The sequence below is a fragment of the Pollicipes pollicipes genome, unplaced genomic scaffold (assembly GCF_011947565.3).
Source record: "Pollicipes pollicipes isolate AB1234 unplaced genomic scaffold, Ppol_2.1 Scaffold_5724;HRSCAF=6776_pilon_pilon_pilon, whole genome shotgun sequence".
Classification (NCBI taxonomy): Eukaryota; Metazoa; Arthropoda; class Thecostraca; order Pollicipedomorpha; family Pollicipedidae; genus Pollicipes; species Pollicipes pollicipes.
This window is the reverse complement of record NW_023596746.1, coordinates 14,685,468-14,712,934: the sequence shown is the minus strand read 5'-3', so window position 1 is coordinate 14,712,934 and position 27,467 is coordinate 14,685,468. Positions and strand designations below refer to the sequence as shown.

The 27,467-nt window shown below is 51.0% G+C and overlaps 1 protein-coding gene across 1 annotated transcript in view; it reads left to right on the top strand.

The window, feature by feature from the left end:
* The window catches only part of LOC119103990 (glutamate receptor ionotropic, kainate 2), an 89,416-nt gene that overhangs the window by 331 nt on the left and 61,618 nt on the right, over positions 1-27,467 (top strand). The window contains exons 2-3 of the mRNA XM_037227702.1: positions 2,925-3,023; positions 24,946-25,107. Coding sequence (XP_037083597.1) covers positions 2,930-3,023; positions 24,946-25,107 — 256 coding nt within the window. The 5' untranslated portion in view covers positions 2,925-2,929. The remainder of the gene's footprint in view (positions 1-2,924; positions 3,024-24,945; positions 25,108-27,467) is intronic.

The window sequence follows — 27,467 nt, the reverse complement described above, 5'->3', positions numbered from 1 at the left end:
GTCCAGAATTAGTCCAAAATCTGGTCTTGCCCTAGAAGTGTTCCTCGGCGAAATTTGTTCGTGTAGTTTGGTGCTGGGCTTCACGTATGTTGGCCGACATGCATGGAAACGTGATCTACGGTGAAAACTATCTGTCAACCCCAAGCATGATAAAAACTGTTTCTGATGTGATACTGAAACATCAAAAAACTGTTTCGGATATCTCTGATGATAAATTATGCACGGTAAATGACACATTTACTGCAGTTATCGCTCGTGTTAAGAAGACATGCTAAAATTTCTGTTTCAATAGGACCAGGGCTTCAAACACTGCATGATCAGTGTTTTATGCTAATTGGACCTATTCTAATGCGCTGTAAATGCAATGGAGAAATCATCTCAAGATCGTTCCTCATAAGACACAAGACTACAATTTATAACACATTTTTGAAACGATTACATCAGAAAAAGAGTGAGATATTATTAAAGTATTCGTGCACGGAATGAGGCCTTGCGCTAAGACCCCAGCAAAACTTGGAGAATTGCAGGTAAAGTTAATTGTTTATGTTTATGAACACCTTAGTCAGGCACTGTAATACCACTCATCAAGCTATGATAGCAGCTTGATGTGTGCTATATATGAATTATGCATAACACATATCGCGCATTACGTTTTATAAAGCCTGGTACAATGTCGCGATGAGCCTTATGCTGGTTCATTTTGTTTGTACCCAACACATGCGTGTTGGCCGCAGATATCTCTGGTGATCTCGAATATCGGTCAGCATCATGTAAAAAAACATTTTGTGCTAGGCCTGGGCATAACTTGCCTCTTCAGATGACGTTTACATGCATGCCAGCCAATATACGAGGAGCCTAGCACGAACGTCAGCACGAACGTTTTCGCCCTGGGACATTTCTGAAGACGACACCAGAGATTGGGCTAATTCTGGACTTGTCAACAACCTGGGCCAGAAAATTGGTCTCCCTTCGTTGCCATCCGCGAGACAATTGTGTTATCACGGTGTATTACTTAAGCGCAGTTTTATGGTGAACACTAGCATTTCTGCGAGTTATTGGACGAGACGAAGCCCTGGCTAATAACTCTGATAGATGCAAGTGCGAAACCATACAACAGTTCATTATGCAGCTGTCGTGCGAACACGGCCATTTTAAAAATTTAAAGGCGGAAGATGGCTCAGGGAACGCAGGTACTTGCAATAGGAATTGGAAAAGAGTGACAAAACAGAGCAGAGTAGGCATTGAACGACCAGTGTTGGTCTGAAATTAAATATGTTTGATTATTTGCTTATTTGAATGCCCAGTAAGGAAGGCAATACTATACGGCGGTGAAATTTCCTAAAACCTGCAAGTAACAACGTTTTTGGGGAACGCTTAAATGACTGTCAGTTCGCTATGAACGTCGACTTTCAAGTACAGTCTATTACCACTTTTGTTTGCGATAAAATACCTTAAACACACGTGGCCATCAAAACCGCGCACGTTTTTTACGCGGTCGGCTCTCCTAAATCGTTCAGCTCTACACTAATTGTCATTGCACGGTGGTCACATGCTATAGTTTCTGTGAAGTTCACAGATTTCCTGGTATTCAAGGCAAAGGTGAACGTGACAGGGTGTTAATAATTCCAGAGCGGTTGCTTAAGCGTCTTGGGCTGGCATATGCGTCAGATTATTATGCATATGCATGCTGATATCGCGGCCTCCAGAGACATGTGCTGAATGGCTAAAGGTTCAGTGACTCATTGTTCCTAACGCTCATTCAGCGTGCAATTTGAGAAACAGAGAGGCCAAGAAGGTCATACCGCGAGACCGCCGTTTTTAACACGCGCTCGGGTGGCGGGGGTCAAATACCCCCCCCCCCCTGAAGGTTTTTCCAAAATGGTTTTCGAACGTCGCGGCGAAGCTAAGCCAGATTTTTCATAGCTGTAGACAAATGAATAACAGATCGTTCGGCTTTGGAAATTTAATTTTACCTTGTAAGGTCGCTGCTCTATGGCTGGTTAAAGTCAGGCCATGGTTTCAGCGAGGGCAATTTCTAGGAAATCCTTCAATCTGATCCAACAACGGAGTGTTAGACGAATCCATAAATATCTGAGATGCTTTCTTAGGCACCACAATAGTTGAATGAGCAAATTACCTAAGGTCAGGTATAAACGTCACACCAAGGCCAAAACCAACAATGCAGTACGGAGCTCTCGCTTCTAAGAGCACATTTCCAAACAAGCCAATCTGCCGCTATCATCCAGTTTCCTGATAAGTCTCGTTGTGCCTCCCTCCGCAGGCAACTCTGGCTACGTCCCCGGTTGCCTCTGTTCCCTGAGCAGCCTGCTTTTGTTCCATCACCAACAATAGGACGACGAATGTTAAAATAAATGCTTGGCTGTTGAGAGCCCTGCTCGCGAATGATGTTGACATTCTAAATATCGTGCCCCAAGAACAATGGCGACATCTTAGCGTGATTTTAGAGCATCAATCCTCCGTATTGCAAGCTGTCGCCCAGACATTGCAATGCATTCTGTGAGAAATGAGTCGCATGCGATTTCTGACTGATATTAGGCTATTTCATAGCTCTTTGGTTCCACTCGTCTCAATTCATGCGTCAGCTTTCCGAGAATTCGGGGATATGGTGCATTGCTTGTGGCTGATCAGTCCTTTTGTGAAGCATGGAGTGTTTCAAGACGATAGGACCCGCACAATAAGAAGTTTTTCATTAGTTTTAAGTGACGCGTCGCAAGCTATCGCGTACCCATTTATGGTGCCAGCGATTGCAGAGGCCATATCAGCAATCAGGTGTCAGCGGTCATAGTAATCAATCAAATGTAGTTGTGTTCATCAAATTGTCTTGTTCTCAAAGTGGCCAGCACGTATTCTGTGCTCCACGCCGTTTCTGTGCTTGTTGAAGAGGGCCGTCCTTGTCTTTTCAGCCAGGATGGCAAGGTGGCATGCGGCCCACTGGTGCTGCGTTTTCTGCCTTCACCTGCTGGAAGTCGTCAATGGGTGGTTACCGCCGACCGTGAAGATAGGTATGCCACCGACTGTGATGAATTAGTAGCCCAGCTTTTCCTTGTGAGATGCAATGACTTGCACCAATACTGACCCAGTCCAGTTACCAAGACAGAAAACATGGCCAAACAGAATGTGTTATGCAGTGCATTTCTACCGATCTTAAAAAGTAGTTATGACATTGCGAGACCGTGGTTGCTGGAGCGAAGATTGCTGCGAATCAATCACCTGTCCATCGATGCGTGTTCATCGGCTGCATCGCTAAAGCCAGTCTACCCTCGCCGTCGGAAATTCAGGGCGCAGTGGTTATGGGCGCGAGAACTGGAGGAGCGCGGGGGGGGGGGGGGGGTTGCTAAGCCCCCAAACTCCCTTGAAGTTTAACAAGGCCCAATGTTTGTCGACTGGACAGAAATGACAAAAATGTCTTTCTCTCCATCCTATTGCGAGGACTTGCATTGCCTTTGGCCGTAGCTTAACGTGCCGTAACGGACAAGTGGGTAAGTGTGGTTTGAGGGGTCATAAGACTCACTGTACCTTGTATCCACACATTTCACATGATAATGAGGCACTTACGAATTCCCATATGACATAATAAATTCCATATAATAATTTTTTCATCACGTTTGTCTATGGCTTCCACTTACTTTTATCTAAAACGCACGCCACGACGTGTTCGAAACAGGCCGTGGAAGCCTTACAAGCTCGGTAGGGTCAGCCTGCAGGCAGCGATTGGAAAACGGCTGCCCGTCTCGGCGGTGGATGGGGACGCGGCGCACCCATACAACGCCGCGCGCCGACCGCGGCCGACGCACGTCGCAGGCGCGGGCAACTCGGGTGCGACTGCCGAGCAGCCAGCCCGGGGGCATCGCAGCAGGCCCCGGGCGTGACGGCCCGCTCGTAGTGTCAAGAGACTATAAGACTGACAACAGCAGGCCCGCCGGTCCCCCAGGCTTGACACGATCCTTGAGTGAGGCGAATACAGTGTTAGGAACCATTTCTTGCATGAGATTATTTTCACGAAATGGTTGTTCATAGCATGTGCATATTATAAACCAAGTCGGGACATGTACCGATGTCCACTGCCGCATGCTGATATGCACGGCTCACGCGACAAAAACGAGCACGAAGAGGAGCTGGAATCTTCAACACGCATGAGACGTTCGCATTTAAAACTTACCGATTACGATATGAGCATTGCACGACTTTGCCTCCATGATCATGCACAAAGGTGCAGCCAAGGGAAGCATCCTTAAGTCCGCATGTGAATTTTTAACTCACAAATGGCCCCCGACAGAATATTAACAATCAGCGCGGTGCGTTGTAACCTGTAAGCACGATCATATTTTAGACACCACTTACTTTAACAACTCCTCACTCCCCATATCTCAAGCAGACACCCACTGCTTCATACTGTGGAGATACAATGTTCATGCTCAACATCAACTCAACGTTCCCAGAAAACCTGAAAGAACAGTATTCCTAAGGCGTCGACTGGTATGTCCGAGCGACAAGAAGCGAAATATTTAGTTGTTAGCAAGTTTGCCATCGATTGCCAGCTGGTCTGATCCTTCCGGTTGAGTTGTTGGAGCCTCCCAGCGATTTATGCTGCGCTCCTCCCGTGAAGTTCCCATTGGAGGCGATGACAAATCACCACGGCTCGTCCGGGTCCCATGAGGGATTTAAGCACACCACCAGCGGCGCTTTTACCGTTTGCTCGCCTCCACAAACAGACCAGCGAAGCTGACGTTTTGTTTTTTATCGTGCCATCTATTTGACAAACGGAACTTGAAAGCCGGGGAGATGGATGTCAGGGCGTAATCCCATCCAACGGCCGCGGCTCGGAGCAATCCAGAAGAATGCCAGATAAGAATGACGCGTCTGTGAAAACAGCTACCAAAATTGGCCGGGAGTAATAGCAATGTGGAAGGCAGCTTTTGGCATTGGTGCCGAGGGTTTTCAAAAGGCTTAAGAGCCCATCATGGCTGATTATGCGGGCTATGGCTGGTCGGGACACCCAGCTACAGCCGCGGTGCTGGTGTTGATGGTGGTGTGTGTGTGGGGGGGGGGGGGGGTGCTGGCCAATGAACGCGGAGGCACTCTGGGTGTGGCTTCCGAAGTAATCACATTACTCCAACGTCAACTGTCATTATTACCGCTCAGATCAGACTGTCCTAGTAGACTCCAGACACCGACAATTACTGCCGTATCTTGTGATAGTAGCCATTCTAGCATTTTATGATATATGGGCTCCGCATATTGCCCACTTACTTAGCTTACTTGAATGACACGCATTTCATAACATTTTGACTCTAAAACCAGTTAAATTACTTGCCTTGGTATTTGATAGCATACCAGTCAATCCAGTATGGCGTAATCCCACGTTCACATGGTATTTGGATCAACACCAAATTTATAGACTTCTAAAACACTAGGTGACATCATATTCAGTTGTAAATTTCATCATAAATGGATATTTATTTCGCATCTTAATTGTGTCCTTCGTTGGTGAAAAAGAAGCGCACATTGACCAGAAACCTGCAAGTATGGGCACTGTTGTTTTCATATTTATTTTTGCTACTTTCCTTACATGCTTACATACTAATCATCCGCATTCAGTCTTGGTGAACACCACGGCCGATATCAGCCGAACCGTAGACATTCGCCTAGAGCGGTGCGCCAGACGCTCTTAATAAGGAAGGAGAGTGATCCCGTAGGCGTGGAAAGAAGGCTAGATTTAATCACGCTAAGTATAGGTCTACTTCTTTCTGGCGCGCAGGTACATAGGGTGGCATTTAATCACTATAAAAACCGCGCGCGTGACGTTATCACACCGAGCCCTTCGCGGCTCGTGTTTTTCCCCTGCAAGCGCGAACAATCGCAGTCCCTCACTCAGTGGAGTGAGGAAGTGGAGTGGAGTGAGAGATTCTGTCGCTGACGGCAGGACCGGAAGCAGCGCAAGCTTGTTCAGAAGGATCTGTTTCACGGGTGACAGACTGGCGGTCTGTCCTTGCCATCGGCCTCGGTCGCTCAGTGCTTACCGTTTGATGTTGAGAGCCAACACAGGGAGGAAGGACCGGAGCACGGGACGGCAGCACCCAATACACTGCATAGGCGCAGGTCCCCGTGGGACGGGGAACGGTTTTCACTGGGAACCGGTTTACATGGGCAGGGTTCTCCGTGCAACACGGTGGCAGACACCAAGACGGACTGTTGAAACTGTGTGGCACACTGACGTACGGAAGACGCTGAGCAGACCGACCACTGAGACAGCGCAACATTGACGCACTATGGGAGGCGGATTACTGTGACCTGTGTGGCACCGACACGCGCATGGGAACACTGGGTGATGCCGAGGGACACAGCAGCACGCGAGGAAGAACTACTGGATCGTACGATGCGCCGACACACACGCAGGGAAGCATCCGGATTGGGCCACACACGCAGTGGGGGGGGGGGGGGGGGGGGAGGAGGAGGATCGGGGAGGGCGAGGCAGAGACCACAAGGATGTCGTTTTTGGACAAAAAAACGAACCAAACGCAAAGCAAAAACAGACGACAACGTGGGCTAAAACGTTGCAACTTGCTTTATTTTCGTTTTTCGGTGAAATGCCATTTTCCCCATTTTTTTACAACCAGCAATTGTTCAGCAGATCAGTGGCTGAAGAGTATACAACTTTTGTCCATTTCCTCGCAATGACTTACCTTGTGCTTCGGGGGGAGGGGGAGCGAGGCTCTTTTGCACACTCGCACCTTAAAACCCGTCCTGCGGCTATATGCCCTGTTATCCCACCGGGCAGCGGGAGGATTCCATGGTTGTCATTGGGACTTTAGGGGCCTCTCAGGGCCTCTTAAGGTGAGGCCTGCACCTCACCACTCCTCGACCACCGACCACAGGGGCGGGCCGCCGCGCGCGCCGCGCGCCATTCGACGGTCGGACATTTCACTGGTGACGCGCCCATTTCCATAAAAACAGACTGCGCTCGCTCGCCGCCGCCTGGCCGAACAAATCCGGCCGCCGAGCGACGCCGGCCCGGGGGAGCGGCCGGCCCAAACAATGCAGCTGCCAGCGCGGCTTTGGCGCAGCAGAAATCAGCGCACAAATCAAACCGGGCGCGGCGGAGCGGCCAGCACCGGAAAGGCTTCTCGGCTCGGAGCGCCGGCGGCGCGGGGCGGTCGCGCGGCATCGAGTGGCACCTCGCGGCCACTTGATACGGCGACCACTCGGGAAACTGGAGACTGGCAGCTGACGTCGAGATTGGCCAGATGGCGTTTTTGTTACATCTGTAAGACTGATCTCCCGGCGGGAAGTGCGGGGGTCTTTGGGAGTGCATTCAGGCACCGGCACTTTTTGGTTAGTTCTATTTATCGACTTTGTCCATCATTAATGGTTAGAAAGGCATCCGAAATTATCATTTATCAATTTATTGGCATCAAGTCACCGCGTATTATCATACCAATGCCTATTAAATAGCTATATGAGGTATTAAAAACGGTGTAACAAAACCCTGAGTTTATACTGCAGTTGAGTAACCACCACTACCAGTGGGAGCGCACTGTTTCATGTCAATCGTTCTCAAACAGTAAATATTTGTACCAGCTCTATCCGTTTAACGCTGCGTCGGAGCCTGTTAGCTCTTTCTTGACCGATAACCGCCATGAGGAAGCTAAGGCAAGTTCGGTGTCGGAGATAACCAAACTTTCAGGTGAGGACAGTACCGATACGGTATCTGGACCACCTGGCAGCCGGCATGGCTCTGTTGGATCATTGTTTTGTCACCAGGATGCCCATTCCGGTAATGCAGGGCGAAGGGCTCCGAAACGAAACATTTATGGAACGCTGCGGAGCAATTTCGCGATTCCGTAAATCTGATTTGCAACAGCTGTATAATTTATTATGCTTAATACCCGAGGAAGACGCTCAGCCCCAGTAACTGGGGCCAATAAATCGGGCCTAACGAACCCCCACCCACCCCATAACGAGACTCCTGCTTCTCCCCAAATCTGCAAATTGAATGTGAGGTAGGAATGTGGACTGTTGAAATAGTGATATTTGCGACTGGTTTTTATGGCGCTTTTATAACACAGCTGGAGTCATGCTAGCCAGGCATTGTTCTGTGAGCAATAAATGTGGCCGCTTTTGTGAGACCAGCGCTGAATAACGTAAATGATGCATCAGCCGTCGCGCTGGCCGGACCATGGTCACTCCCTCGCCAGCAGCCATCGGAGCGGGGACCGCCAAAGCCGAACACCCCTCATCGCCTTTCCACGCGTTCAGGGCTGGACGTGATGCCGACTGAAACCAGCGCGAGGACTCGCGCAGGTGGCGAGAGCTCAGCACGTTTCCAAACATCGATTAGAACATGGCTCCGTCAGTAGCCCATGGTGTCATCAATCAGTCCGGACCGGCCGTTTTTCGAGACAAGGTTCTATAGGCTGGCACAGCTACCTTACGGGTGACTTTGGATTCTTTCATGGTGCAGTGTGACCATGCATTGGTCTGCACGAATGTTCCCTCCATGCGTAAGGAGAGGCTTTCCCCACCTACAAGGTAGAAATTTAGATGCATACGTGCGTTCCTAGTTTGACGTATCTGGTGGAGGTCTTCACGGTTAAGAGCTCCTTACCCAATCCATGCGCTATCCCTTGGCCTTTGCCCACACCCAGCCGCTACCCATTCCTTTATCAGTTGTAGTCACCCGTCACCCACCCCTTTGCATGTTTCCGGAAGTACCCGTTCGGCGTGCCGTGGCTGACCCGCTCAGTAACCCGCGGCTGATCCGCTCAATGACACACACGATGGGCCGTAGTTAGCCCACTCGGTGACCCGCGGCTGACACACTCAGCATCCCGCGGCTAAACGGATCAGTGGCCCGCAGTTGACCCACCCAGCGACTGCGGCTGACACGCCCAGCGACCCGCGGCTGACACGCTCAGTGTGCCGTGGCTAGCCTGCTCAGTGACCCGCGGCTAACCCGCCCAGCGACCCGCGGCTGACGCCCTCAGTGACCCGCAGTTGACCCACCCAGCGACCGCGGCTGACACGCCCGGCGGACCGCGGCTGACCCACCCAGGGACCCCCGACAAGTGCGTAGGCCCCCATCAAATAGGACGTGCCCAAGGCCCAATGTAGAGTGGCCCCCGTACAATTGCATGTGCCCGAGCAGGCTATCAGATATTCCCCCCAAAGCGTAGCCCCCCCCCCCAATGGGGGCACCATTAAGAAGAAGTACCCAAGACCCATTGTGAACGGTCCCCGAACGACTGGTGTGCCTAAGCAGGCCATCAGATGGGCCCCCGACAAGAGTGCAGAGCCGTAAGCAAATGACAGAGAATTGGAGGCGCCCTAGACCAATGAAGAGGGCCCATGAACATATCGCAAATGTGTCGGTAAGTTAACTGAGACCCACTAAAGGGCCCCTGAGCAGCCGAGAATACCCAGGCATGTTAAGATATGGGACCCCTGATATAGTCCACAGAGCCTTTCTGGCGAATGGAAAGAACACATGGAAGAGCCTGTGATTGACGAGAGTGCCCCGGCACGCTAACAGGAAGGACCTCAACAACAGCGCAAGGCACCTCGAGCAAATGCAAATAAATGAAGGGCAACTTGTAATGCTCCTTAACTATCGAATTGATCCCGCAAGTAAGCATATAGGTCTTCCAGAAACAGTATGGGGCCCCTAGACAGTGTAACGAGGATTACAATTTTCAGTTCACAGCTTTTCCAATCATTGAATAATTTGTTTGACTTCTCACAGGCCCTTCACTTTCGCTTACAACTGCTCTTGGTCGTCTGGAAGTCAAGAGATATCCAGTTTTGTTGCGTTTTGTGTTAAAAAAAACTGCACCTGCTCGGCCGGTGATGGGTCATCTCTGAGCCAATGGGTCCCTTCGGGGTCCAAGGAGGGTCATGGCCCCGTGTTCCTCCCTCTGTATCCGCCCCTGGTTTAGTGAAATCAGGCACAAAACTGGATTGTTCTGGAGTTTGTTTTGTGAAATGTTTGTTTCAAGCTACTCAGTTCATGCAGCCTAGTGTACTGGCGTGCCACGTCTGCCATGCGTTATCTATCACTGGTGGTTTCACTACACGAGCGATTACAAAGTTATTGCATTATGCTTGGTAGCACATTGGTTTTTGGATGGTTCTAAAACTTGACCAGTAAAAAAATATCGTCCAAGTCTGATCCACAACCCAGCCAAAAGTCCGCGGGTTCTTCTGAGCCAGATGGCGGCGGTTGGCCGGTTGGAAAGTTGTTTCATTACTCCCATCCCCCCTAAGAGATGCGGCCGGCCGGACCAGGACCCTCGGGAGAGACCTCCCCGGCCGGGCCAGGACCCTCGGGAGAGACCTCCCCGGCCGGGCCAGGACCACGGCTGGCGCAGTTTGCAAGGTGGCTGATTGCTTGATCAGCTGGAAGTGATTGGTTGCGGCGCCGGGCGAGGGAAGGACCGCGCCGCGTCCCGCCGTCGCACCGCCGCGGCTTGGAGCAGCGGGCTGGAAACTGATCTGACCGACAGTCACGGACATTGCTAAATGCTAATGAGTCGGACCGCGCGATATATCGGTATCGAGCTATAGCTGGGTGGGCCGGCACGCGATTCGGTTGCAGGAGATTTGCATGCATATTCGAGCGTGTTTTCAACGAAGGTCAAAACGGGAAAGAACGCATAGAACACTGCTTCCCCCAAGAGCTGTGAGATCATCTGCCACTTGAGCTGTCGTTTTTCTTTTGTCGGAGGCATACCGCTCCAAAATGGCCGATGCCGTTTTTCAGGTAATGTAGAAGAGCTCTTTTCCATGTTTAGAGAGAAGAGGCTCTAGAATATCCAAAACAGAGCATTCTTCATTTTCTGAAAATGTTGGATGACTAAATAATGGCGTGCTCAAATCCGCTACGCCAGATCCATCACCATTTTAGCACAGTCACGCTGAACATGTCACGCTGAACGCGTAAACGTGGGGGCATGGGAGCTCTCTGAGAGTCCCGCTCCTTCCCCGCACACCTGAGTCGCCAACACGTGTCCATCGGTGCCGGCGCGCCGGTGCACCTCTCATCGGTGCCGGCAAGCTGGGCGCTCATAGCGAACGCTGATATCAGTTGGAAACGTATCTGGTGCAGACCTGCCGCCCCACGGTCAGAGGCCCTGGAACCTCGCAGGTCGATGCCCTAGGATCTTTCAGGTCGACTCCCGCGGACCTTTCAGGTCGACACTCCTGGGACTTCCAGGCCGACCCGCCCCCTGGGCTCTCTCAGGTCGACCCTTTTGGGCCCTCAGGCCGACCTCTATGGGATCTCTCAGGTCGACCCCTGTGACTTCTCAGGTCGACCCTCAGGGACCTCTTAGGCCAACCCCCCTGGGATCTCTCAGGTTGACCTCCAGGGGCCTCTCAGATCAGCCCTCGTGGGACGTATCAGATCGACCCCCCCCCCCCCAGCCCCCTTGGGACCTCTCAGGTCTACCCTCTTGGCGCCTGACCACACGCGTGGTAAGACGGTGACTCAGCACGAGAGCTAGTGTGCGGCGTGCATCCGGTATTATGACAACAGCTGACGTCACTGCTCTCCGCAGATCGAGTGATGTTATAGAAAATGCCTTGCTGCATGAGTTATATAATTTAGGAATACCATGATATTCTAAAATTACATGCCTTTAAAAGGTGGGACGTTACACGGGTGCTGGCAAACCGGTCGGGAAGAAAAACATGAATATGCCTGCTCCCGGGCGCAGTAATGTAAATGGATTTTTCGTTGGTTTCTCCGAAACGGTTTTGGGTTGGTCGTGGCACCATACTGATTTTTTAATACATTTGACATGTGCAGGTGCGGCATTCTAAAGCTTTTCAGGTATGGCACCGCCCGAAGCCGAATCTTTTGGTACCCCCCCCCCCCCCCCCAGACGCAAGGGCAAGATATCGAGGACCCAGAACGACCCTGGCATGTGCATAGTCAGTTCTGGGGTCCTTCATCGGAGGGCTTCCAGTAAATTTTGACGGTCATGCCGAGATGGTGATTTCTCAGGTACTATGCGCATTACATTACCTTAACATGGGCAACTGATTCGTCGGGTGGACAACACATTGGCGGCATGAGTATGATTATCGGAATACACCAAAAGTAGCAAGCTAAAGGCGTTTCCAAAGCCCGAAAAAGGAGAGTTTACAAGCAGTCAAGTTTACAAGCAAGCAGTTTACAGACCTTCATCGGGTCGGAAATTACGCCGCTGTTTTCGGGGACTTTGCAATGTTCAATCTATTGCCATACTAACGCCTTTTTGAGGTAGTTTGAGTGAGTGGAATTGGGGGAACTTTCAACATAATGCCCGTTTCAAATATGGCTTCAACCGACCTGACCTCAAATTTTGACCACTTTCATCTCCTGGATGAAAACAAGTTTTAGTATACTAATATGGAAATACAGAAACTGCTCCAAATCTATACCGACGGACTATTAAACCCCTCACGTCACAGGACCCAATTTACGGTACTGTACTCAGCCCCCCACCCCCTCAACACAGGCGTCTGAGAGGAAATGTTCCCTTAATCTCATGACCCCGTTATCCTACGACAGAGAGCTCATGATCCCATTATCCCGTGATCATAATCCCATTGTCCTATGACCATGATCCCACGATCCCACTATCCCATGATCATGATCCCACAATTACCTTTCCACGGCCGAGTATGAGGAAAGAAGTTGCCAGCGAGCATAAGCGCCAATCACGAGTAATGAACCGTGTTTTTCAACAGACATTGCCTAAACAGCGTAACTCAAACCACGAGAAGTATGGGTTAAACGACGTTGTCAAAGAATCCCAACACGATGCTTATATATTCGGCCTGGGGCGGAGAACATGAATGTACAGCGATTCTAGTAACTTGAGATTCGCGCTGTCGTTTACTGATGTTTGAATTTATGAAATAGGTTTGGTATGGGTTGTGCTATGCTCGGTTGCTGGCCCACCACATGTGCCGCTTGTGGTGTGTGCGCTCTCCTCAAACGTGCTCCTCCATCATTTTCATTAAACTGGTCGCTAACGCTATGTTTTATTTCTCCTACAAAAATATGCATGGCAGAGGTTTAAAGAGATTTTACATATACAGATTTACAGAGTGGCGACGACATATCAGGGGGCTGGAACGGAGCTAGAACGGGCTGGAGCACCTTCTTGTTGTGTGTGGAGGGGGGGGGGGGGGGGGAGATGCATCAGCTCAAGTGCGGAAACATCCGCCAACAATTAACATGTTAAACAAGGCCATGGGCTATGCCAAACATGTTCATGCTTAGCTGCTATACAAAGCAAAATGCAGTGATGCTTGTAAGAGGCAAAACTGTGTAAGAATGCCCATTGAAAAATAGCATGCACCCAGGGCCGACGCGCAGTCCTCTTTCCAAGAAAGGCGATCGTATCCAGTGGCCTTATAGGTTTTTATTGATATCTTGAGTCTTGATTATCCTGATCTTGATCAACTACTTAAAGAAACATTGTTCTTACCCTGCCGAAATCTGTGGCTTTTCCACACTCGCGGTCTCCCTTGGGGTTACGGGGGCTTCCCGTGGTTTTTATCACTGGGCCTCCTATGGTTTCCATGTGCTCCTTTAGAGCTTTGGAACCTTTGGGACCTTTGGCGCCTTTGGATCAAATGCGGCCTCCATTGGGTTAATGGGACCTGTTGTTGGCCATTTGGAACTCCTACGGAGCAGACTTGCACCATACGTGCGTCATGGACCCTTGTTTTGGTTTGATGAAATATCCTGTCACGGTCACCTGAGCCCTCCTTTCGGCATTATGTGGCTTCCTGTCGGCATGATGGAGCCTTCTGAACGTTCGAGGGGGGGGGGGGAACAGATATAATGGCACCCCCTCCCCCCCCCCCCCGCTTGCATATTTGCTTCCAATGACCTTCTCAACCAAAGCCGAGATTGGACCCGGTGTCATACTGCGTCGTCAGAATTCCTGGATGCATATTCGGGGAGTTTAAGGCTCTGGCAATGTTTGCCAAGTCTTTCCCAGTTTTTTTTTTTGGAATGCCCTTAATGCAAAGGTGACGATTTCGAGTTGCAACCACTCTGTTACATACATCCAGATTGAATCAGACAGTGTCGGCAGGTTGAATAATTCCCCTGTCGAGGACTATTTTGCCTCTTGGACAGCCTCCCACCAGAAAAGGTCAAGTTGTTTACCATGCATTGCGGGCTTCTTCCTTCCATGAGCTGTCGTGACATGCCCGACAATAACTGGCATTGCAGCTACATACCTCCCATGGTGGTGCCAACCGGCATTGCAGCTGCATACCTCCCATGGTGGTGCCAACCGGCATTGCAGCTGCATACCTCCCATGGTGGTGCCAGCCGGCAATTGCAGCTGCATGCCTCCATGGTGGCGCCAACCGGCATTGCAACCTGCATCCAGGGTAAACCTCAAAACCTCCCGTTGTAATGCCAACTGGCATTGTGGCTGCATAATTCCCAGAGTGGTACCAGCTGGCATTACAGCTGCACACCTCCCAGGGTGGTACCAGCCGGCGGCCAGAGCTGCCCGTCTTCAGGGGATATCCGAAGGCGGTTCTAGTGGACGCGTCAGCGTCGCGTGGCCCCCTTTGTCTCGCGGCCGCCGCCGTCACCGTGACGGGACGTGAGCTGGAGTTGTTCCAGCCAGCCGGACAGATGCGCAGAGGCCGTGCGTGATTGGGCCAATGGATGCATCATTACGGCGGTGGCCGAGCGGGCCGGGCGGGCGCCCCCCGACCGCTCGCCGGCCGGGCGGGCGCTCCCGGACCGCTCGCCGCCGCGCCAGCGCCCATCCATCAGCGCTGACTTCCGGACGGTCCGCCGCTGAAGACAGCGCTGCGCGGTGCCGCGATCGCTTGCCATTATGTCGCCCGAGGTGGTGTCCGGAGCGGGCCGGGGTCACCGGCCGAGATCAGCGGTCGGCCTCGCGCGTGCCGCTGGCAGAGCGACCTCCGCAGGGTATAGATGCTCACGTAGGCGATGGGGAGGCGTCAGGTTTCGCTCAAAACGGCCGTGGCGAAACGGCGCGACGTGTTGTAACACTACTTCACATGTTATCTGGCAGAACTGACGCTGCCACGAGTATGCAAAGCACTTGGGTGAGACAGCTGATAGTTCCACGGTGCTTCTGTATGCGATGGGGCATCGAGCATCATATGTATAATTTTCCCACGGATGGACATACTTAGAATTGACACCATTTATCACTTTGTTTGAGGCTTATCTGATCGAAGGCTGGGTGTAAACAAAAATGACACTGTTAATATGCTTCGCTGCCTGTGGTTTTCTTGCACCTCGCACAAGTACTTAGCTACCTGGATCCAGTTCAGAGGTTGTGGAGGTTCACTGCACGGCTGAAGACTTCAATGCTTGGGCATGACTGGTACTCTCGCATTCAGATCAAAGCCAACGTACACGCCATAAAAACAGCTGTAAATGAATTCCTGATATCTGAACCAAAATTTGAAGTCAGCTAAAAGCCATCAACACGGATGCAGTAAGTTTACATGAGCACGGTCACCAACGAAACAGCATTCATTTCCAGCTTACTCCTGTGCCAGGTATTAACCCAGGTACAGAAGCAGGAGTGGACCTAATTTCCTTTCCTTCAACCGCTCCCTCCATATTCACAACTTTCTGCGGACAACTGGGTGAAATCTGGGAGGATCAAGAAGATAACGTGGATTTATGGAAAGTTAAAACGATGTTCTATATGTTCTTTCCCCAGCTGCTTTGGCGAAATTGTACTCCTGACAGTAGGTGGTATTTATCGCGTGCAATGTGCTTGACTGAGGCGGAAAGGCTAGATGAACATGACAACCCTAATTTAGTTTGAATATGTGCTTCTAACGGGTAGTTGCAAGGCTGCAAGATGTATTTTAACAAATCTTCCTTACCAAAAGGAAGTCCGAATCGGCGAATTTGCATCCGTCTCTTTTACAATTGAGATGTACCCTTATAATCAAACAGATGGCATTAGCACTTCAGGACCCAATTATAGTGAAACCTTATAACTTATAATAAATTAACACCTAATTGTATGTAAAAGTGGAAAAGTCAGCAACGCACCTCCCAATTCTGGCATTTACTTCACCACTTGACATCGGTATATTCATGCTTGTGTTTGGTTTTGTCGTAATGTTGCGCATTTTACCTCAAGGTTTGTTCTTTTGTACTTCACAAAAGGTTCAACACAAAATGTAATAAAGAGTTATGGATCTACTCGTATGGAACCAGCAATAAATGCCACCATCTCCAGATCATTCCTATTCGCCGGGGCCGCCAACAACAGGCGGCTCACCTTTATTTGTATTTCGTCACTGCAGATGGCTCCTATCAGGAAACCAACATACAAGGTAGCATGACGGCACTATCAGACCTACAGCAGACAGGATAGCCCGCCGGCGCGTGGCCGCAGAGGTCCCGATCAGCGACGGCCCGGCGGGCCGCTCGGCGGAATAAGGCCACTGAGTAGAGCCGCCGGTGGCATCGACGGCAGGAATCGCGCGCCCCTCGCGTAGCCAGCGTGGTTCAGGCAGGCTGGTCCCAGCCACCCCGACTGCGGGAAGCTTTAGGTAACGAGCACCGCCACATCCGTGCGCCGTGGGTGCGAAGTTCTCAGGGTTCTAGAACGTCCAAAGTATTTACGCACGGCGACAAAGCAGCAGGTACGGGCGCCGGCTGCTCCTCTTCAACACGGTATAGCAACAGTAGCGTAGTGGCCTGGGGCTTGACTCGGAGCATTGTTGTCTGAAACAAAATGAGAACGAAATATTCTCTCACTTTCACACCCCTGATAAAAATAGGCATGTAGCATGATAGAGTTGACAAGAGAGATCGCGCTACTCTGGCTTGGCTATTGCACCAAAGTTCGTCAAATGAACGCCCGACACATTGCAACAAAAAATGCCCCTTTGATGTTGAATGCGTGAAAAGCACATAACTCAACGCTACCTTTTCAGCAAACGACTCAAGACACCCATCAAAGCAGCATTGCACAAAATCTTCAACTGCCATCTTTTGCAAGCGATTCCAAAATGTCACCTGCTAACATAATAGGATTGAAATTACATGTAGTTATGATATGAGTCATTCAACTTATACAAACGATGACCAAGTGTTGTATGAACGCTAGATCTGACAGCCAAACTGCCTGTAGACTGGGAGCCTGCATTGCAGGGCCATCGTACAAACTAGAAAGGAATGGTGTCAAGTTACTTTGCGAAGTGGCCATTTTGTATCCCTTTTGTTTCAAACACCAACGGGCATGCATTAAAACAGGTTGTGGATCTGGGTAGGGGTTTAAACTAGTTTGGAAGTGGTTTGGTAGCTTACGTAGTGGCACAAACATCGCATATTTGCATATAGTGCATATCTGTCCCCACATGCTGGGTAGATATAGCTACCTTGACCTCCAAGCTATTTCCAGCAGCAAAATATACTTGTGGAGCAAGCTGTTGATATGCACACATGGTGTTTAAGTCATGACCGCAAGCATCTTGACACCGACCCTATGCTGGGCTAGCAATTAGAAAATCTTGCAATATGCGCCCAGAGTTCAAACCATGGGTATCAAGCTGCCAGATCATCAGGAGCACCCACATCAGCGGGATTTGACGGACCGATGTTCATTATTGATGCTCCCCAGACTTTGCACAGTCCAAAATGATATGCTGCCCGATTACTGCAATTACGTCAATTCATGCCAGATCTAAACCTTATTCCAAACTTACTTTTTAACTGGAATTGTGCTGGGATAATCATGTTGGGTGTCTGGCCCATTCAAAGTTTCACAAAAAACATAGCCTGGAGTACGCAAAGCCTAAAAAGACAGTTTAAAGAAATAATTGCCACTGCATTAAGTCCTCAAACCAAAGCGAAAACATCACTTCACGCTTGGGCGTAACTTTGCAAAATGAGTTGGGGAGGTGGGAAAGCTGTGCAAAATAAGTACGAAGTGTGTGTGTGGGGGAGGGGGGGGAGGGAGGGTCTCTGCACTTTTAAGCAGAGGCTAAGCAGTGTAAAATGACTAAACCTACGCTTTAAAATGCATCAACATGCAAGAGTCTCCCTGTATCTTGCCGCCTACTTTTCATGGACAAATTACACCTATGACCTCATGTTCTTCTAGTATTTAAGCACTGCATCTGACTTTACTCAATCATTCCATGCTCCACCAACATCAGTGTTTACAGTACACGCAGTGCATGGCAGTAAATCACTGTCGAAAATGACCTCTATCTCACGAGGTTACTGTTGTAACGCCGTGACCAGGACCTCCACTGCAGGCATTGTATATGTTGCTCCGTTTGTCGCACCTGCGCAGCCTCCTTTCCGGCAACACACAGGGAGGACCGATGGTTTTGTGAGATGTGCATCGTAAAAAGGAAAAGACTACAAATTGTGTATTCCATGCCAAGATTTACAATACTTCTCAACGAATCAGGGCACCTTCAGATCAGATCTTTCATATTATGCCTAGGTCTGTGCGCTCTGGTATCTATCATTGGGTTGCCGTCGTAGAATTCAGCGCGAATAAAGTGTAACCCTCAGCTACGTCAAAATCGTAGTTTGTTGAGAAATCAAAGGCAGACTACCAACAATACATTATTTATGTTTACTAACCTTAATATAATAAATCATAGATTCAAATTGTTCGAACCGAATGCATAGGAAACAGTTCAGAAATTGGACAGCGCGTTGGACATTCCAAGTTTTCGGCTGCTGGTCAGCTGAACTCACGACCCCCGCCCTGGATGGATCATCGCAGAGGAATGGGGGTGAGGGTGAGGATGGAATTAGGGTTGCGGGGGAAACGAAGCATGATAGCGTCTCCGAATGGCCATTTAGCCCTGGCTGTGTCCACGCGGCGGGGGAACAGCTGAGTGGCTGTGGCGCGAGCAGAAGCAATCAGAGACACAACGGCCGCGCTCATCAGCCTGCTGTTGACTGCGCTGGTCGTTAGGGATGCAATCAGCCTGCTGCGGAGTGCGCGCAAAGCCAAGTCACTCCAACCAACAGGCAGCTCGCAGATGAGTTGCTGCAGGTGGGCTCGGAGCGTCTGAAGGACTTCAAACTTGCGGGAAGTAGCGAAAACTTCCAGTCGTTTCTTTCCGCTTACTTCTGGACACTTCCGTGGAAATGGGAAGTCGTGACGGGACTTTTGCGGGCAGCCTTGATCTACTCGGACACCCTGGACCTGGCTAGGTCTTGGAGAGAGGTCCGGAGAGCCTGACCGGGCTGTGCCTCGGAGGAGGTCCGGAGAGCCTGACCTGGCTGTGTCTCGAAGAAGGTCCAGAGAGCCTGACCAGGCTGTGCCTCAGAGCAGGTCAGCGCAAAGAAAATGCAAGGAACGACTAAGGCAGTTGGGTGACCGCGGCGCTGCGACATGTGGGAGCATCAAAACCGAGTGCTGTTGGCCGCGCAACTGTCCGATTGATTCTGCTTACGTTTCATACAGTTTGGCGCCATCGTCTGTAAGCGTTTAACGTTTTTTCGTGTGCTTAGTTCGGCTTAAAATTCATGGCGGTGCCCCTTTTGACCCAAGGAAATATCGATGTGGGTTGTACCGGCTTAAATGGGCGAGATCATCAGTTAATACCCGTGGTCTGTGCTGGTTTCCTGGGTTTTGTTCAACTTTTTTACGCGGTCTAGTTACAAATAAGACGGTACTGATGGCATCATTCCTCGTAGAGTAGCTAGGAGTATGGAGAGATTCATGTATTGACGTTTAGGCTACATGCTTGATCGGAAAGAATATCAGTAGTAAAATGATTACTGATTTTATTACGGATATATCTGTTGATATACCATTCTACTATTGATATTCGTTTCGATAAAAGCGTGTAGCCGAAGCATGAATTCATAGATCTTTTCGTTCTATTCTTCGAAGAACAGGGCTATTATCACTGTCTTATTAATATGCATAATGTTCCTTGTAAATTCAACGGATAAAAAGGGAGCTAATTTTGGTCTATTACCGTCTAGAGAAAAGACAAGTTACGACCACAACCACAGGGTTCTTGGCTATAATAGTTTTCTCCCTTAGTGCGATTTGCAGTCGCTATGATGATAAACTCAAAATGTCATGATTCGAGGCTCTGCTACTTGGTTTGCCTGGAATGGTTTTTCGTTTCTGTCATGGGCTTTGGCGTCCCGATTCCTGCCTGTTCTGTGACAGAAATGTTGTAAGGAAACTTTTTTTTGTTCCCCATCCCCTTTACAAGACAAAAACATTGATGAAGTAGCTCATATCAATCGTAGTGTTGACACTGGTAACTAAACTCTGCGAGCAACAGACGGAAAACCCCTCATTCCGTTGTTGGTGGACTGTCACATTGTATGCCCCGGGTGTGAACAAAATATTTTTTGCCCGGGTCGCCTTTGACCCGTCCACGTTGTTTCTTGCCGGCTCACTAGCCAGTGGCATTGATCGAGACGGCCTTGTTACGACGCTAACGACCACGGACGCAGCGAAAGTCCTCGACAACGTGCAGCATGCCGCTGCCACGCCTTCCGAGTGTCTGAGCTCGTCGTGGCCGATGGCCATTGCTTGGTTTCAGAGTGCGTTGCGTTTTCAGGAAAGCAGTTTGAGACGACATTTCCCAAGCGATGCATCCGATGATATGCCACCCATTCATTCATCGGATACCAAACGATGCATCCTATACTTCCCGCAGATTCTATGTTCGTTATGAACTGGTTTTACGCCTTTTGTATTCATTGCGAACGGCTTAGCTTGCAGGCATAGAACGCTAAGTTCTTTGACCAGGGACTCGAGCCAATGTTGATGATACAAATTTTACAGAGCGGGCGACGCTAGATATGGATTTACATTTGCCCGCTCACAATGGCCAACGATGAAGTCAAACAAATATTTCTTTCTGTTGTTACGTCCCACCATCGTACCATATCGTAGCTCTACCGCGAACCATCGCTCCCAGCATACTTACAGCACCAATCACCGTTCTCACATTGCCGGTTAGTGCCAAAGTGCGATGGCAGAGCGCCTGATGCCAGCCCGGCTTGGCTCTCCGAGCGACCGCCCACGAGCTACGAGCCACGCGAGCTGGACACGCCTCCACAAAGCCCGCCTCAGCGCGAGGCCTCGTCCGTCCTTTGTGTGCGCTGATCGCCGTATAACGACCCACTGCTCCGGCGACGTTATTTGACAGGTGGTTTGTGCAAGTGAAACGTGGCTGCTCACATTCGAATGGATATGCTTTTCTCAGGACGGTGATGGTTTGATCCTTTAAGCCAATGTACCCGGGCGTGCTTGGATCGAAAAGCCCCATATCGACACTAGCATGCATGATCAAGGTTTCTGCTGCCTCATTTACAATGCAGCGAGAAAGCGAAGGAAATAGCCCGTAAGCTGAAACAAGGAAAACGCAAACCCAAACGTAAACAAAAAATAACCGCGTGGAGGTAAACTAGGGCCTGTGGGAGGTAGTGATGATGGCGAGAGCAGTGTCTTTTACGTTACGCTTCCTTGCTTAAGCTCCACAACGAACTTAGTCGCTACGTTGAAATTTCATCTCTTTCGGCTGCGTAAGGTATGGCGACGTCATTCAGTAACAGCTAACAGCGGTACACAGCAGATTCTGCCGACGTCATGACGACGGCTGTCGCAACTATATACAAGCGTAGCGCTGTTACAAAGCGTTGACAGCGTGGTTTGGGCCTCGAAAATAGTTGAAATTGATACCCATATAATGCCTTGGTGGCACTGCAGTGGCACTAACTACCCAGTGTTATTATGAGACGCAACTGGTCTTGCGGTTTCATTGGAGTACGTTTTTGAAACATGCCCCATAAGTAAACCCCCTTGAAGTAAGCCCGCCTCTGCTGCCCAGGTGGCGCGCCGAGGACACAGCGCTCCGTGGAATCAACAGGGACCGGACCTTCACTGGAGTCCGCGAGTCACTCAGGGCCTGTAACACAGAGAGGTAGTCACAGCTGGTGACTAGAGCACTGGTACCACACAAACCCAGCGCTTTGGCGGCCGGCGAAATGGGATCTTGTTTCTCGCTTTGTGCCTCTCCCAGGATATGGTAATGTCCGTCGTAACCCCTGGCGTTGTTATCGACGAAGAAAGGGTTAGTTTGTGTCGACCACGATCAAGAATCAGGTTTTCGTCAGGGGCTGAGCAGTACCGAGAAGGAGTAGTGTTGTTAGAAGAACAAGGACAGGTCAAGCAAAGTCAATTACGGAACACTATCGCGGACCTCGGCCCCGGGGCAGCCGCCCCGAACGGCGTATTGGTCTGGTCCGGTCGTCGGGACGTCGGCAGACCGCCCGCGCGCTCCGACTGGTTGAGCAGGGCGCTGACGACGCTGTCGGCGCGCTACGACGAGCCGGCGCCCGGCCACTGTAGCCTGCTCACCGGCCTGAACCGGGATACGGCGTCCGAGCTGCTCGCAGGCTGCGGCCGGCTCGGCTGGGAGCGCCGCGCCGAGCTGCGCTGCCGCCGACTCGCGACCGGCCAGCCCAGCGGGAGCCCAGCCTGCAGCCAGCACAGGGACCGGCCAACTTAGCGACCAGCCAACCCAGCGACCGGCCAGCCCAGCGAGAGCCCAGCCCAGCGACCGGTCAGCCATGCGAGAGCCCAGCCAGGAGCTAGCCCAGCGACCGGCCAGCTCAGCAGAGAGCCAGCCCAGCGGCCGGCCAATCAAGCGAGAGCCCGACTGGGAGCTAGCCCAGCGGCCGGCCAGCCCAGCAAGAGCCCAGCCAGAAGGTAGCCCAGTGGCCGAACAGCCCAGAGAGAGCCCAGCCTGGAGCTAGCCCAACGTCCGGCCAGCCCTGCGACGTCACTGGCGATTCCAGTCGGGCTGTGGCACAGTCTACACTAGCGCCAGGAAGCACCTGCTGGTGCACAGCGCACCGCCGGTGCTGACTGCGCGCCTGAAGCGGCTCGAGATGTGCAGCTTCAGACTGTGTACGGTCAACCGGCACATGCAGTTCCATGAGAAACTGGACCAGGCGCCGATCTGTTTCTTCATCACCGAAGACCTGCCACAGATGCACCCGAGCCTTGGGTAGAGTACATATTCTACCCATTGTTCGGTGTGGTGGAGCACAGCGGCCGGCGGAACAGCTGGTCGCTATGCGGCCGTCATGCACGTCCACTACCGCTGCGAGCGACTCGCCGTCAATGCCGCCTTCTTCACCAACCTCGTCGGCGATGCGTATTAACTGGCCTGCTCGCGCGCCCAAAACGCATCACCCCCACCCGACACGTCGCCCACGCCATGTCGCACAACACAGCTGTACACTACAACAGTGCCGCCCCGGCCAGGTGCTCGGGCGCCTTTTGAGCTGTTCAGTGTTTTCAAGTGTTGTTCAATGTACATGGAGCCGATTCGTCCATGTCGGCAATTGTGTAGTGACAACAGGTGATGCAGACACATAATTACAGCCACGTTCGGTCTTGCTAGAGTGGGTCTATCCTCCGATCCGAGCACCTTCTTCGGCTCCTATCAGCGGTCTGGAGGTTTTCCGCGCCGTATAACGCATGGTAATCTGGCCTGCCTAATGAGGCAGTGATTTGTGTGATTGGCTTCGATTAACGGTCGGGAGGCAAGAATCTGGGAAGCATCGACCATCTCCCCACATGGAAAATATCCGAGGGCGTGTGGTAAAGTGTATCAGCCAGGCATGGAGACCAGCCCAGCTACGCTCTCGGCTTAGCTAAGTCTGGTGGCTTATCCTCCAACAGTTTCGACTCCCGGTTTGAGCCATTTTACAAGAATGATGTCAGCTTGGTGTGATTTAAGCCGCTGCCTTCGGCTACGGCTGCGAAATTTTTTTAGCTGTGGCCACGGATTCAGCTTCGGGCTATCCGGACCTGGTTTGACCTTGAACTTCTGTTTTTCGCTGCAATTGCGGACCTACTTCACGAAACGGTCTTACCTTTTCTGTCAGCCCCGTAACCCACACATCGTTCCGAGGTAGCAACGCACAAATAGTTAAAAGTAAAAAACCAGCCGATCATTACCGGAACTTATCAATATCTGAAGACTGCTAGAAAATAATTCCAAAACGTCCTGTACAACACAAGGACAGGTCGATGATTCGGAAAAGTCCATCCTTATGCTAACATTGCCCCAATCATCCGCGGAACATTAGTGATGCTTCCTGATCCACATACAGTTTAAGCAGATGCGAAAATGATAGTTTCTCAAAACGATGTTGTATGCTAGATTCTGATTCGGCCTCGACCCTGTGATTTTTACCTGTTGGTTTCGGCTTTGCCTCTGCATTTCCTAGGTTCCAAGCCGATGACTCAGGCCAGGTTTTGCGTTTGCAGAGTTTGATTTTTTCGAAGTTTCGAAATCCTGATTCGGATTTAAATCGGGATCGAAAATGAATCTGCATCGAAACTGATAGCGGATTCAGTGTTGCTTTTTAAAGATACGGATTCACTTACTTCTGCTTCAGCTTCACAATTTCAAACTCCAAAGGCAGTGGATTCGGCTTCCACCTCAGTTTCTCACCTCCGGGCCTCGGCTTTGGTTTTGGGTTCGACTTCGGTTTTACGTTACTGTCTTGACTTTGGATTGGATTTCCAATGTCGTTGTGTCGGTTTCGTGGAGGTGTGATTATATGGAGGTGTGATTGTCACGATATGAAGAAAGTAACTCTGAGCTTTAATGGGCCTTATAATAATTATAATAGAAATGCTTTGACATAAAAGTGGCGTTTGACGAGTTCCATGTCAAATCAATTACGTATCGAATCAATACCCCCCTTTAACGGGCGCCCCCGGACCAGCCACCACATCCAGCGGCCATATAACATGTCGCCTGCAGCCTCTCCAGCCAGTGGACGAGCCAGTGCCTGGCCGTGCCGCCGGGGTCACGAGCCAGTGCCTGGCCGTGCCGCCGGGGTCACGAGTGGACGGCGGCCTGACGAGAGCGGGCTTCCTCTTCCAGGCGCCATATTCACGGATGACCAGCGCGACAGCGCCGTGGAAATGGCGTTTAAGTACGCGGTGCTGCGGGTCAACCGCGACAGCAAGATCCTGCCCAACACCACGCTGAAGCACTACATCGAGTACGCGCCGCGCGACAACAGTTTCCACGCCAGCAAACAGGGTGAGCGGCTGGAGTCCCGGCGTCGGAGAGCGGGGTTAGCCTAGGAGGGTCAGTGTGAGCCGGGGTCAGAGCTGTAGCCGGGGTCAGCTGTAGCTGGGATCCGGGTCTGGAGAGCGGGCTCAGCTGAGGAGGCTCAGGGTGAGCCGGGGTCAGATCTGTAGCGGGTCCGGGTCTGGAGAGCGGGCTCAGCTGAGAAGGCTCAGGGTGAGCCGGGGTCAGATCTGCAGTCGGGGTCCGGGTCTGGAGAGCGGGCTCAGCTGAGGAGGCTCAGGGTGAGCCGGGGTCAGATCTGTAGTCGGGGTCCGGGTCTGGAGAGCTGTAGTCGGGGTCCGGGTCTGGAGAGCGGGGTCAGCTGAGGAGACTCAGGGTGAGCCGGGGTCAGACTGTAGCGGGTCCGGGTCTGGAGAGCGGGGTCAGCTGAGGGGGGTCAGGGTGGGCTGGAGTCAGACCTGTAGCGGGGTCCGGGGCTGGAGAGCGGGGTCAGCCGAGGAGGGTCAGGGTGAGTCGGAGTCAGACCTGTAGCGGGTCCGGGTCTGGAGAGCGGGGTCAGCCGAGGAGGGTCAGGGTGGGCTGGAGTCAGACCTGTAGCGGGGTCCGGGTCTGGAGAGCGGGGTCAGCTGAGGGGGGTCAGGGTGAGTCGGAGTCAGACCTGTAGCGGGGTCCGGAGCTGGAGAGCGGGGTCAGCTGAGGAGGGTCAGGGTGAGTCGGAGTCAGACCTGTAGCGGGGTCCGGAGCTGGAGAGCGGGGTCAGCTGGGGAGGGTCAGGCTGGGCCGGGTTCAGGCTGCAGCCTCAGTTGAGCGCAGGATGGTCCGGAGGAGGCCGAGAACGTAACAAGACGAAGATGATTGCGCAAGCTCTACTTTTGAATGTGATGACTCATGCCGACATTCATAGGCAGAGGCCACGAAACGCTGACTCATAAATCGCGCCGTGTAAGCTTACGAAGTATGTCAGTTCCAGTCCAGCTTTCGAGCGGTCATATATGAATGAAACTAGTCGGTCAGTGGATGGGAGTTTGAGTCGTTGATACTGACTGGTTCATGATGCGAATCCTCGCCTAAAGTCTTGTCCGAAATCTAATACGGATTGCTTACTATTAACGCAGTCATGACCGGAGATTGCTTGAAAACGGGATTCTGTGGCAAATGCCGTGGTGGCGTGTACGGGTAGAATGTTCATACTCCTGCCAATCCTGTACCTGCCTTGTCATATCCGTGCCCACGCGCTTTCCGTTGAATAGACCTCAACTTTCCATTGACTAACCCGTGTGCAGTCTTAAAACCCCTGTGTGAAGGTGACATACATGGCTTAAGGTTAGTTTAGTTGAACGCACATTTTTTTGAGAGATTTTGTTGTTTTAAAATTTAATTGTCACCAATGTCACCAAAAGCAAGCATTCATCGCCAATCACCATTCACTGACTAGGCACCGAGCCTTGACCTCTCCGATCCTAGAGTGACAAGTAGGTACCTGACACGGTTCTATGTATGCCTTCGCAGATAAGATTCCCTGTGCTCAGCTCATTCGCTGCTGGTCGTGCACTACCTACCACCCGCTACCCATTACTCATCAGTTGCACTCACCCGTTGCCAGTCCGTTTGCATTTCTCCAGCTCTGTAGTTCTAAATGGGGGAAATGTTTCAGGAATGTTTCCACACAAGTTTACTCTCTTTAGCCTGGGCACTTGCAATGGTAGCCTGAATAGTCAGTTAAAATTGACTTTGAGGGGCTCGAGCAGTAACACTCTGTAGTATTTCTTGAAGTAAAAGCTCAACATTTCGTGAAAGCCTTACCGATTAACTTGTTCATATTCCAAAACTGTAATTTTCCTTAAGTCGGCTACCCAGCCCCACCCAGAGCTATAACCAGCTCAACCCGTCACCTATTCCCTGCGGGTGCCCGTGGGTTTAACCAGTCCGTGAACTCCCCCACACACTGTCCAATGTTAGGGCATGCATATTACAAGTGGCACCTATGTTTCATATGTACTACACATGCCTATGTTTTTGACCACCAGTGGCATTGCGTAATAAAAAAGCTACTGTATGGATGGTCGTAACTTTGAGTCAAAGTGACATTATCACATTACTGTCTAAATGGTACGGCAACATCTGATTTTGAGTCAAAGTGACATTTTCACACTACTGTCTAAATGGTACGGCAACATCTGATTTTACAATGCCTCAGAGGCATGAATTAAATACCTTAGAATTATCGTCACCTCTTTCCATGCAATGCCTGCATATAACACGAAAACACGCAGTATTGCACCAAAACTTGATAGTCATTCACACATGGCACATAATTTGAGCTGGAACTCCCGCACAAGTGCACATTCCCACTCCACGCCTCGCGCACA